The sequence below is a fragment of the Talpa europaea genome (assembly GCF_964194135.1).
Source record: "Talpa europaea genome assembly, chromosome: 4".
Lineage (NCBI taxonomy): Eukaryota > Metazoa > Chordata > Mammalia > Eulipotyphla > Talpidae > Talpa > Talpa europaea.
Genome location: NC_140070.1, coordinates 142,962,438 through 142,975,397, shown reverse-complemented (window position 1 = coordinate 142,975,397; position 12,960 = coordinate 142,962,438). Strand labels below are relative to the sequence as shown.

At 37.4% G+C, this 12,960-nt stretch overlaps 1 protein-coding gene across 1 annotated transcript in view; it reads right to left on the bottom strand.

The window, feature by feature from the left end:
• Nucleotides 1-12,960, bottom strand: part of TTC3 (tetratricopeptide repeat domain 3) — a gene marked incomplete at both ends in the record, with an annotated part of 106,572 nt that overhangs the window by 23,941 nt on the left and 69,671 nt on the right. Inside the window, 2 exon segments of the mRNA XM_084232429.1 lie at nt 6,148-7,156; nt 11,717-11,881. Of these exon segments, the coding sequence (XP_084088555.1) occupies nt 6,148-7,156; nt 11,717-11,881 (1,174 nt within the window).

Genomic DNA, 12,960 nt, shown 5'->3' with positions numbered 1-12,960 from the left:
TTATACATTCTACAAATACTTGTAATTAGGAGACTGTCATCCTTTAGAATTATTAAAAATGAAAATGATTTTGGTTCATTACTCAACCTATTTTTCAGACTTTCTGAATGAGTAGGGGGACAATCCAATAAGGTTTAATCAACTCATGTCCTACAAAGTTATCTACAACCTAAATTTATTCTCATGCTTATGAGGAAGGATCTTTATGTGCATCCATCCCTCTGGTGTCCCTCCATCTGGCTATCTCATTTAACTACTCCCCTTAACAATCCCCACTCAGTTTGGCAAGACAAAATGGCACATGCAGCCCAGACACTTCCTTTATCCCTTCTCTTGGGAATTATCTGTGCAGAAAACACATGTTCCCTTTCTTCTCACTGCCCTGCAATAAGTACTGTGGGGTAGGCACCCCAAGTTGAGAGGCGCCCTGGTTAAGCACTGCTGTAACCTGGGGGGAAGCCAGGGTGCTATGGGCTTTTAGTGTTAGGACACATATTTTTTACAGAAACAGCCACATCTTACTTCTGCTAATATTTCTAATTATTGAGGTGACATTTTGGCTTCATCTGCTGATTCCACAATCTTATTTCTCAACTGGCACCAAAATTGGTAGGAATAACGATTTAAAAATTCTTTAAGATTATCCGCCATGCCCTACAAAAGGGCTCCTATTTTTTAAAGCATTTTCAAGTGAAAGCTTTAGTAACCAATATAAAATTAATCATCTAAAAAATTTAAGTAAATATAATGGCAATGAAAAAAGAAAATTTAACTTCTAGTAATAGAAGATGTTTTCTATTTAAGAATTTCCTGTATGGAAAAAAGCACACCACAAAAAGAAAACCACCCCCCAGATTGCAATGATAGTAACTTGGAAGAACTTCTGAGTCTTCCAGAAAGAGAATTTAAAATTGCCGTGATTAAAAAACTGACAGAAGTTATAAAGGAAAACAATGATAAGGGAAAAATAATCAACGATCAGAAGAATGAAACTGAGTCCCTAAAGAGGGAAGTAAAAGAAATGCAGGAGATCAAAGAATTAATGGAGGCGCTAAAGAACTCTAGGAAAAGCAATGAAAGCAGAATAGATGAAATGGAAGAATGAATAAGTACTCTTGAAGACACAGAAATAAAAAGAACCAAAACAGAAAAGGAAAGAGAAGTACGAAGGAAAAAGACCAAAGAAAGACTTTGGGAACTAACTGACTCCATGAGGAAAGGAAATATAAGAGTTATAGGAATCCTAGGAGAGGAGAGAAATGTACGAACAGAGAAAATATTCAAGGAGATAATTGAAGAGAACTTCCCAAACGTGAAGAAGGAGCTGAAAATTGAAGCAAGAAGAACACCAAAGCAAGAAGAACACCAAACTTCCACGACGAAAGGAAAAATACAGCAAGACACATAATAGTAAAGCTCCCAAATATCCAGGACAAGGAAAAAATAATGAAGCTGACAAGCGGGAAGAAACAGATAACATTCAAAGGAAAACCAATCAGACTGACATCAGACTTCTCTGAAGAAACACTACGGGCTAGGAGAGAGTGGAGGGACATAGCCAACAGACTCCAAGAAAACAGATGCCAACCAAGAATACTCTATCCCGCAAAGCTCTCCTTCCTCTATGAAGAAAAATAAGGACCTTCCCAGACAAACAGAAACTCTGGAATTTCATTACGACTAAACCCCCACTCCAAAAAATACTACAAGGAGTCCTAAAGCCAGAACTTCAGAGGGACGAATAACAACGAAAGAAGGCCAAAAAAAAAAAAAAAAAAAAAAAGGGCCGCCCCTGGTGGCGCAGCGGTTGAGCGCTGGGTTGCGAAGCTGCCCACAGCCTTTGCAGCGCCGGTTCGATCCCTGGCTGCTCCCCGGCCACCAGAGGAGGGTCCACATGGCGCGCAGATCTCTCCTGCCGCACGCTGCTCCCCTCAGCAGTGTGCCTCGGTCCTTCTGCCTGCTCTGCTCCCCGCTCTGGCTCTGGTGAATTCTCTCACCCTCCCGCACTTCTGACTGTACCCAGTGCTTATATAAATAAATGAATAATAAATAAATCTTTTAAAGAAAAGTTATTAAAAGAATAAATAAATAAAATCAAAGGAAAGACAAACACAATGGCAAATACAGATGTTAACATATCAATATTAACTCTAAATGTAAATGGAATAAACTCTTCAATAAAAAGATACAGAGTTGCAGGCTGGAATAAGAAACAAAATCCAACCTTTTGCTGTCTCCAGGAAACACATTTAGCTACAAAAGATAAAAATAGACTCAAAGTTAAAGGATGGAAAACAATTTTACAAGCAAATGGACCAAAAAAGAAAGCAGGAACAGCTACACTTATATCTGATAAAACAGAATTCAAAATAAAAAAGATAAAAAGAAACCCCAACAGTCACTACATTATGATCAAGGGGACAATACTTCAAGAAGAAATAACACTCATTAATATATATACACCAAACGAAGGAGCACCAAAATATATCAGACAACTATTGTCATCTCTGAAAACAGACATCAGAGAAAACACATACGTAGTGGGAGACTTCAACACACCACTACCAACAATGGATAGATCAACGAGACAAAAAATAAGTAAAGACACTAAAGCTCTAAATAAGGATCTAGAGCGCTTGGGCTTAACAGACATCTATGGAACACTAAACCCAAAAAAATCTGAGTACACATTTTTCTCAAGTGCACACAGATCATTCTCCAGGATCAATCACATACTGGGAAACAAGACAAACATCAACAGATACACCAAGATTGAAATCATATGAACCATCTTTTCTGACCATGAAGGCATCAAACTAGAAATAAACCATAAAAAGAAGGCAAGGAAATCTCCTACCTCATGGAGATTGAAAACCACACTTCTGGAAGACCACTGGACTAACGAGGAGATCAAAGAAGAAATTAAAAAATTCTCTGAATTGAATGACAAGGAGGACACCAATTTCCTAAATGTATGGGATGCAGCAAAAGCAGTAATAAGAGGAAAGTATACAGCAACAGAGGCTCACATCAAGAAACAAGAAAGAACTCAAAGAAACAACCTAATCTCAAAGCTCAAAGATCTAGAAAAAGAACAACAAAAAAACCCCAAAACCAGTAGAAGAAATAATAAAAACCAAAGCAGAAATAAATGAAATCGAAACTAAAAAAACAATCCAAAAGATAAATGATACCAAGAGCTGGTTCTTAGAAAAAATAAATAAAATAGACAAAGCCCTAGCCAGGCTCACAAGGGAAAAAAGGGAGAAAGCACAAATAAACAGGATCATAAATGAAAGAGGAGAAATCACAAAGGACACAGCAGAAATCAAAAGAATAATCAGTAACTACTATGAACAGTTATATGGAAACAAGTTCAACAATCTAGAGGAGATGGACAAACTCCTACAACTCTACAATCACCCAAAGCTAGATAAAGAAGAAATAGAACACTTAAACAGACCAATTACAAGCAGTGAAACTGAAATGGTAATAAAAAACCTCCCCAAAAACAAAACCCCAGGACCTGATGGACTTACAAATGAATTCTACCAAACATTCAGAGATGAATTAGTGCCTATCCTTCACAAACTCTTCCAAAAAATTGAGAAGGAAGGGCTAATACCAAACACGTTCTATGAAGCCAACATTACACTAATACCAAAACTGAACAAGGACAACACAAAAAAAGAAAACTACAGGCCAATCTCCCTAATGAACACTGATGCAAAAATCCTCAATAAAATTTTAGCGATCAGAATCCAACAGTGTATCTATAAGATAATTCACCACGACCAAGTAGGATTCATGCCAGGGACACAAGGATGGCTCAACATCCGAAAATCAATCAATGTTATCCAACACATCAACAAAAGAAATATAAAAACCATATGATAATATCAATAGATGCTGAGAAAGCTTTCGACAAAGTGGAACACCCATTCATGATAAAAGCCCTTGAAATTCTTGGGATACAAGGAACATACCTCAACGTCATAAAGGCCATCTATGACAAGCCAACAGCCAGTATCATTCTCAATGGTGAAAAGCTGAAAGCATTTCCATTAAGATCTGAAACAAGACAAGGATGTCCACTCTCACCACTGCTTTTCAATATAATACCGGAAGTCCTAGCCAGAGCAATAAGACAAGAGGAAGGCTTACAAGGAATCCAAATAGGAAAAGAAGAAGTCAAACTATCACTATTTGCAGATGATATGATAATATACATAGAGAACCCCAAAAACTCCACAGAAAAACTAATTAAACTCATCAATCAGTTCAGTAAAGTGGCAGGATACAAAATCAACACGCAATAGTCAGTAGCCTTCCTATACACAAACGATAAATCTGAAGAAGAAATCAAAAAAACCATCCCTTTTATTATCGAAACAAAAAAAAAATCAAATACTTGGGAATAAATCTAACAAAAGAGGTAAAGGACCTATACAAAGAAAACTATAAAACACTGTTAAAAGAAAGAGAAGAAGACACAAAGAAATGGAAAGACAACCCCTGCTCATGGATTGGAAGAATAAACATTATTAAAATGGCCATCCTACCAAAAGCAATATACAGATTCAGTGCTATTCTAATCAAAATTTCAATGTCATTCTTCAAAGAAATAGAACAATTATTGATGAAATTCATATGGAATCACCAAGAATCCCGGATAGCCAAAGCTCTCCTGAAAAAAAAAAAAGAAGGGAATGGAGGCATCACACTCCCAGACTTCAAACTATATACTACAAAGCCATAATCATCAAAACTGCATGGTATTGGAACAAGAACAGACACACAGACCAATGGAATCAAATAGAAAATCTAGAAATAAACCCAAAGATTTATGGTCAACTAATCTTTGACAAAGGAGCAAAGAATATGCATTGGAGCAAAGAAAGTTAGTTCAATAAATGGTGCTGGGAAAACTGGGTCGCTACATGCAAAAGAATGAGCTTGACTACTACCTCACACCATACACAAAAACCAACTCAAAATGGATTAAAGAACTAGACATAAGACCTGAAACCATAAAATACATAGAAGGAAATCTAGGCGAAACACTACATGATATGTACATCAAAGACATCTTTACAGACACATCACCCAAAGCAGTGATAGTGAAGGCAAAGATAAACAGCTGGGACTACATCAAATTAAAGAGCTTCTGCACAGCAAAAGAGACAATAACAAAAACAAAGAGAAACCCCACCAACTAGGAGAACATTTTTGCACACAACATTAATGATAAAGGACTAATCACAAAAATCTGCAAAGAGCTGATGAGACTCAACAAAAACAAAGGAAATAATCCAGTCAATAAATGGGCAGAAGAACTAAAAAGAAACTTCTCTGAAGAGGAAATGCAAATGGCCAACAGGCATATGAAAAAATGTTCAACATCACTTGTAATCAGGGAAATGCAAATCAAAACTACCATGAGATACCATCTCACACCAGTGAGAATGGTACATATTAAAAAAACTAGCAACAACAAATGTTGGAGGTGGAGAAAAAGGAACTGCACTGTTGGTGGGAGTGCAAACTGGTCCAACCACTATGGAGAGCTGTGGGGAGATTTCTGGACCTACTAAACATAGAGCTTCCATAGGATCCAGCAATTCCACTACTAGGTATTTACCCAAAGGACACAGAAACATCAATTCCAAAGAGCACCTGCACCCCTATGTTTATAGCAGCACTATTTACAATAGCTAAGCTATGGAAGCAACCCAAATGCCCAAAAATAGATGACTGGATCAAGAAGATGTGGTACATATACACGATGGAATATTACTCAGCATTCAAAGAAGTTAAACACATGCAATTTGCAGCAACATGGATGGTGCTGGAAGGGATCATGCTCAGTGAAATAAGCCAGAAAGAAAAAGAAAAATACCGGATGGTCTCACTCATAGCAGGAATCTAGAAAACTTAAATAAGGGACCAGGAAAATGAATAACTATAAGAAAGTGAAAATCAAAATCAACAAAAAACTATGAACCAGAGATACTCTATGGGGGGTAGGGGGCGGGGAGGGGAGGGATTGGGGTCAAAATAAGGGGGTTGCTAATTGTATGGGGAATATAAAAATAAAATTTATAATAAATAAATAAATAAATAAATAAATAAATAAAAAAGAATTACCTGTATGGCAACCATTTTTGCAAGTGGACTATTTGTTACTTCGTTTGCACTTTCTGGGTTTTCTTCCAACTTGCTGGCAGCATCTCCACAGTGACCATCACTCCCCTCAGAGGTGCTCTGGGCTATACCAGTGCTCTCTGTGCTGCACTGTGACTCCACTGGCATTTCTGAGGAGTTACGACAGATCTGTGTTTCACAGGCGATCTGGTTACCAGGGGCATTCTCAACAGGCAAATGCTGACCCTCAAAATATGCAGTAGCATTTTTATCTGGTCTTTCACTGGCTACGAAGGACGGCACCACTGGCACTGATCTTTGCAGCTGATATTCAGAAGAAACAGCCAGAGGTGTGTAAATGCTAGTGTACTGGGGCAAGCTCGGCAATACATTAATGTATGTGGGTGGTGTCTGGGTAATGTCAAATCCCCGAAAGGGGAGGTATGTACAGTATCCTGTGACTATCTGGGGTTGAGTCCAATAGGTTGTTGGTTTCACATCCTCAGGAACTGGTGTGGGAGAACTGGGAGGGACCCCTTTGGGCTTCACATCCTCAGGAACTACTCCGGGAGGATTATCAGATACAGGTTTTGGCTTCAGGGTCTCATCAGCTGGTTTGGGAGAATTAGCAGACACTGGTTTGGGCTCCTCAGAAGTTGGTGCTGAAGATAAATCTGATACAGATTTGACTTTTACATCTGGTTTAAATTCCCTAGCTGCTGGATTTAGTGGTAGTTTAACTCGTAAATATTCTCCAGATTTTGAAATTTCTTCTACTTTTGTCTTAATGTTTTTCTTCTTTCTCTTTTTCTTGAGTCGTGATGCAACTTTCTTCAATGCAATACAATTGTCAATCACAACAAAACGAGGACATCCCAGGAGAAAAGATTTCAAGCCTCCTGCTTTTTCTAGGATCTGTCGAGTTTCTTCTGGGAAGAATTCATATTCTTCAGAGAACATCTTATTACTCATGTCCAAGGGACCATGTTCCTCCAACAACTGTGAGAAGTAACTTGGGAAAAATTTACATTTACTTGAATTATTACAAGAAGTACTTGTGTATGTTTAATAAAAAGTATTTCCCAAAAATTCTCCTAAAGCCAAGTACTATTTTCACTTCTCACTGATCTCAACCTCTCCCCAACAAACATTATCTATTCATATGAAATCTGCATAAAGTTAACTGCAATCAATGATACTATAATCAAAATTTTATTGAAAATAATCCTTTGAAATTTTTGGAAAAATAGCAAATATTAAAGTTATTTTAAAAATTTCAATTACATTATATAATCTTCTTACAAGGCAGTGAAAAGCAAGAAAACTTACTAAAGAAAAATAACAAGGCTATCAAATGAGAAGAGGACATTGAAAAAAAAAATCCTACAGGAATTTGCATTAGTAAACCTGTTAAGATTTTTCTGTTTAGGAATGTGGAATGATTCAGAAGTACTAAAATGCAGGATGTCTGATCAATAAGCCAATATAGCCATGGGTGTTCCTTCATCTGCCTCCCGCTCTATGGTGGCCTTGTTCACTTCATTCTGGGTCTCTCTTTTTATCCCACTCTTTGGCCAGACTCAGAGAGAAAGCGCACTTCCACTGGAATTTGGTATTCAGCCTACAGCAGTGGCAAATTAGCAAGAAAGACACATACCACACACCACCAAGACTTTTAAAAGACTGAAAATTTCCAAAGGAACTTTCCTGGTAAATCAATGCTAACCAGGAAGAAAAGTTATTTAGGAGGAAGGTTAAAAACAACTTCATAAATGCTTAGGACAAATTAAAATAATTCACCTCTATTCAAAGCCACTGATACTCAGATGCATAAAGACCAGTATCACTGCTCTTCATCAGCAATGCTCCCCTAAATACTCAAGTCACCAAACAATCTCTTTTAAGGTGTTTATTGATGACTATTTCCCCCCGATAGAATAATCTTTATAATATCAGCTCCCTAAATATATGTTGCTGTGCAAGGTAACAGGTTTAAATATACCTTTGAGATAAGATTCTTATCATGCTTTATTTCTAAATGAGAAATCTCTGGAAGTAGAAGGGGTAAAGGGAGGGTGAGGTAAAAAGAAAAATCGCTGGTCAGAAACAGGAATTCTTGTTGAGGGCCTTTGTTGACAGGTGTGTATGTGTTAACATCAGTCCACCACCTGTCCAAATAGACCTTCCGGGTTGGTGTTTAGTTGCCATTAAGCAAACAGAGTCATCCGTAAATGGTGGATATGTATTTGCTTATTTGCTCTCCATGATGAATAATAAAGAAAATCATTGGGGAAAAAAACCTTTTCTAGCTGGATTAAAGTACTTGAATCGAAAATGGGACAATTAAAGCACAGAAACCACATGAAAGGAAACCAGTAATTCAGCAGCCAGTTTCTCAATAGCCACAGGGGATCAGGACATAAATGATGATGCACATCTGGAATCACTGCCAAGCAACTAAAAAAAGTTGTGTTCTCCAACAGAATATTACTCAGCATTCAAAAAAGATAAACACATGCAATTTGCAGCAACATGGATGGCGCTGGAAGGGATCATGCTCAGCGAAATAAGCCAGAAAGAAAAAGAAAAATACCGGATGGTCTCACTCATAACAGGAATCTAGAAAACCTAAATAAGGGACCAGGAAAAAGAATAACTATAAGAAAGAAAAAATCAAAATCAACAAACAACTATGAACCAGAGACACACTTTGGAGGGGGGTGGGGAAAGGAGGGGTTGGGGTCATAATCAGGGGGTTGCAATTGTATGGGGAATATAAAAAAAAAAAAGTTGTGTTCTTGAATAGTCAAGGATATGAAAAAACGCTCACCATGCATTTTTAGTTGAAAAGGACAAATGACATAGCCAAGTAATAAAATCAGTTTGTAAATTTGAAAAAAATGTTTTATACATATGTGAAAGGCTATACACTGAAAATTAATTATGCTTATACTGGATGGTAGCATTAATCATAATTGTTATTTTTGCCTTTAAACTTTACTTAAAAAAGATTTGAGGAGTCCAGCAAGATGGCCACGGAATTAAGATGCTGGGTTTGCCTCCTCCATACTCTCACAACTAGATGCAGCAGAATGAAGCCAAACCCCCGAAAGGGAAAAACGGATGACCACAGCACACACTAGGAGCAAAGGTCTGGTGGAAAGGGGTAGAAAAAACTTTAAATGAACCATGTTTATTTTGATAGCAGGCAATACAACCCCCAAAAGGAAGGGAGGGAAGGAGAGCACCCTACAGTTGCTGACACAGGAGCACAGGCTAATAAATGGGAACTCCTGAAATGTGGCACTGCTCTGGATAAGGGGGAGCTCAGCAGTGGCACCCAGGACACCTTTGAAGAGCTACAGGGCTGAGGATGCAGAGCAAGGGCTGCTGGTGTGAACTTGAGTTTTTCAATCTAGAACAGCTGGAGTTTGAACTGAAGGGAAGCTCCAAGAAGGTGGGAAACAGATTTATTGTGATCACTTTTCACTGTTTATAAATGTCAAATCGTTATACTGTACACCTCAAATGAATGTGTTATAATTATACATTATAAAAAAGTTTAAAGAAAAACAATTCACTTTCTTACTTTAAGGTGATATATTTAAGTCAAGAAAAAGTTGATAGCAGTTATTCCAGTGTTCTTGACTTATTGTCTAATATTTTTTCTTTTTTGAAGATTTATTTATTTATACAAGAACTGGGGTACAGACCAGTACCTCTCTCACGGGAGGGTGAGAGAATCCACCAGAGACAGAGCAGGGAGCAGAACAGTCAGAATGACCAAAATACAGTGCTGAGGGGAGCAGCGGGCGAGACAGGAGAGGTCTGCTGCGCCATGTGGAAATCTCCCTGGCTGGCCGGGAATTGAACCGGCGCCGTAGAGGCTGTGGACAGCTTCACAGCGCTGTGCTCAACCCGTGGGGCCACTGGGGAGGCCCCTAATATTTTTTCTACTCTACATTCTTTACAAAAAGAAGTTTAGTTTCAGTTTCCTTTCTTTCATCTACTAGCCAATAAAAGGCATCATCATTTTTAAGTTGATCGTTACATGTTTACTTTCGAAAAGTCAAAGAAAGAACTAAGTTTTGAGGTTCCATGGCCTGTAACTTTCTGGCTTTTTCCTATAAGATATAAAAATGTACGATATGCTATCTCAAAATACAAACAAATCATTTTCCTCAAAGTTGTTTAAATTCTTCCTTCTTATAGTGGTAATAAACTTCTGAAAACTACACAGTTTAGCTTCAGTTTTAGATAGATGGGATAAAATTCAGCATATTTTAGATAGATGGAACAAAATTCAGCATTTTAAGAAGTTATAGTACCATTCTATAGTCATTTCCACATTTGTCATCCAGGATTTCTCAGGATATACAATTTGCTCAGTTTTATCTCTAAAGAAATACCATGAAGAGGGACCCTAGATTGAATAGGCATGATATAACTGAGGAAAAGAGAATAACCAAATTATGTGTTGATGGACAGGTTTTTTTCAGGATAGCTAGTTTTCAAATTAATTTTGTTGCAGATCTTAGCCCTCACCTTCTTTCAAGGAAGACAATAATGCCAAGTTCAAAATGGTAACTGCCCCATAGATTTCCTGAACCCCTTCACTCAATTTTATCCACCTTACTCATTTCTTGACATAACTGTTAATTTCACATTCACATTTTCAATGTAAAAGTAACTCAGACCCAAAGTTACTTAAAAATAAACCTATATCTCTTTTACCAGATCAATGTCAGGAATTCAAGTTTCTAGTACAATGCAAGGATACAATTTTTTTTTTAAGACTTATTTACTCATGCATACAAGAACCAGGGCACACATCAGATGTACAGGAAGGTGAGAGGATTCACCAGAGACAGAGTGGGTAACAGAACAGGCAGACTGACTGAAATACATGGCTGAGGGGAGCAGCGGGTGAGACAGGAGAGGTTTGCTGCGCCATGTGGGCATCTCCTCAGATGGCGGGGTCAAACCCATGCTGCTGAGGCTGTGGACAGCTTCACAGCGCCGCGGCTCAACCACCTGCGCCACCAGGGAGGCCCGATTCAGTTTTATATCTCTATAGCGCTATCATCCCAACAGAACAACTATCCTCCCAGCCAAACCAGTCGTGTGATCCTGGCATCCTTTCCCCAATAAAAGGGTAACACTGTACTCAGCTATATTACTTTCACTGGACTTAACGAAATGCCAAGCATCCATCAACACTGGGACAAGAGCAATCATTATACTCTTGTCAAATGTATACCCTGGAATTCATGATGAAAACATTATCATCATGACTGGAAACCTTATCAGCCCTATCAGGATATACCAGGACTGTTTTAGAAGTGGAATGTATCTTCATTTATCATTGGGATTCTAAATTTAATAATAAAAAAATTTAAAAAATTCTTAATTAATTCTAATACATGACAAAAGTTGTAAAATACTTTTCTTCCCTAGAGTTTGAGAGTCAATAAATACCTGTAATAAATACAAGCAACACCAATTAAATTGACAATTTTTAACTGGCAGCCTCTGTATAAAATAACACTTGTAGAAATGTTAAACTACTTACTCATAGAGAGTCGAACATTTCTGTTTTGGGTTAATGTCCCATAGCTTCTTATTACGGAGAACATATTCATTAGTATGCTGTTCATAGAGGGCTTCAAATTCTTCTACATCTTGCCGAAGATGGTCAGGCACTACAAATGGGCCTGCAGAATTTGAATTGCGCCTACTGATTAAAAAAAAAAAGTGAATAATAAACTTCTAGGAAAACCAGAATAGTTGAAATAGCAACATACTATTCAGCTTTACAATGCAAAACACTATCAGAGAATTAATACAGAAAAGTTACCCTTCCACAATTACAATCGAGAGATAGATATCTGACTATTGAGTAAACTTGAATAAACACTTTTAATTATTTACTCTTGCTTTAAAAGCTAATTTTAAAAACTCCTGGATTTAAAAAAAAAATCAACGTAGCATTTATTTTAACTTGTTAATAACAGAGAAAAATGAGGACTTTTCTTGTAACTGCTATTAAGTTAAAGTAAGATTGAGACTGGTAATAGGTACTTAATAAAAAGAGTAGTTTGAGCATGGGCTCCAAAACCGGATTGCTAGGTCTAAATTCTGACTCTGCCATGTGCTCCTGAGCACACTGCTCAACTGTGACTCCATCTCTCCATGTTAAAACAGATGTGATAGTGGACATATGTTCTTGAGTAGAAGACTGGATTAAATGAGTTTATGGGATTATGCATGTAAAACCCTTAGAGGGGTGCCAGGTACAGATGTGTTAGCTTAGTACAGGCTATTATTGTTTTAACTTAAAACAACTCCTCCATTTAAAGAATTCATGGAAATAACTATGCAAAACAACTGTTATTACAACGCCATTAAGAAAGTGGGGAGGGGGGTGTCATTTTGTGGGAGTTTGGTCCACAAAGGAGTATGATGTACAAAAGTCACTGTTCCTCACTATTTTATTTCTTTGTATGTCAATTTGTTTCTTGCAGACTCAATTTCAGGAACCAGATGCCACTGAAAATTACCAACAAAGGTTAAAACCATAACATCAATTATAGCCTCCAAAACATCTTCCTCTCTCATATTACAGTGAGCATACTATTTATCAACAGACTATTCTTTTAATTGAACATTTTAAAGAATAATTTCTAGGATTTTCCCAAAGTACCTTATACATGGTTGGTCATCAATTTAGCTAATAAGTCATGACTTTAATGCATTTGTATGAATTCTTAACATCAACCAGCCATACTATAAATTCACCAAAATGGGTCACCTCAG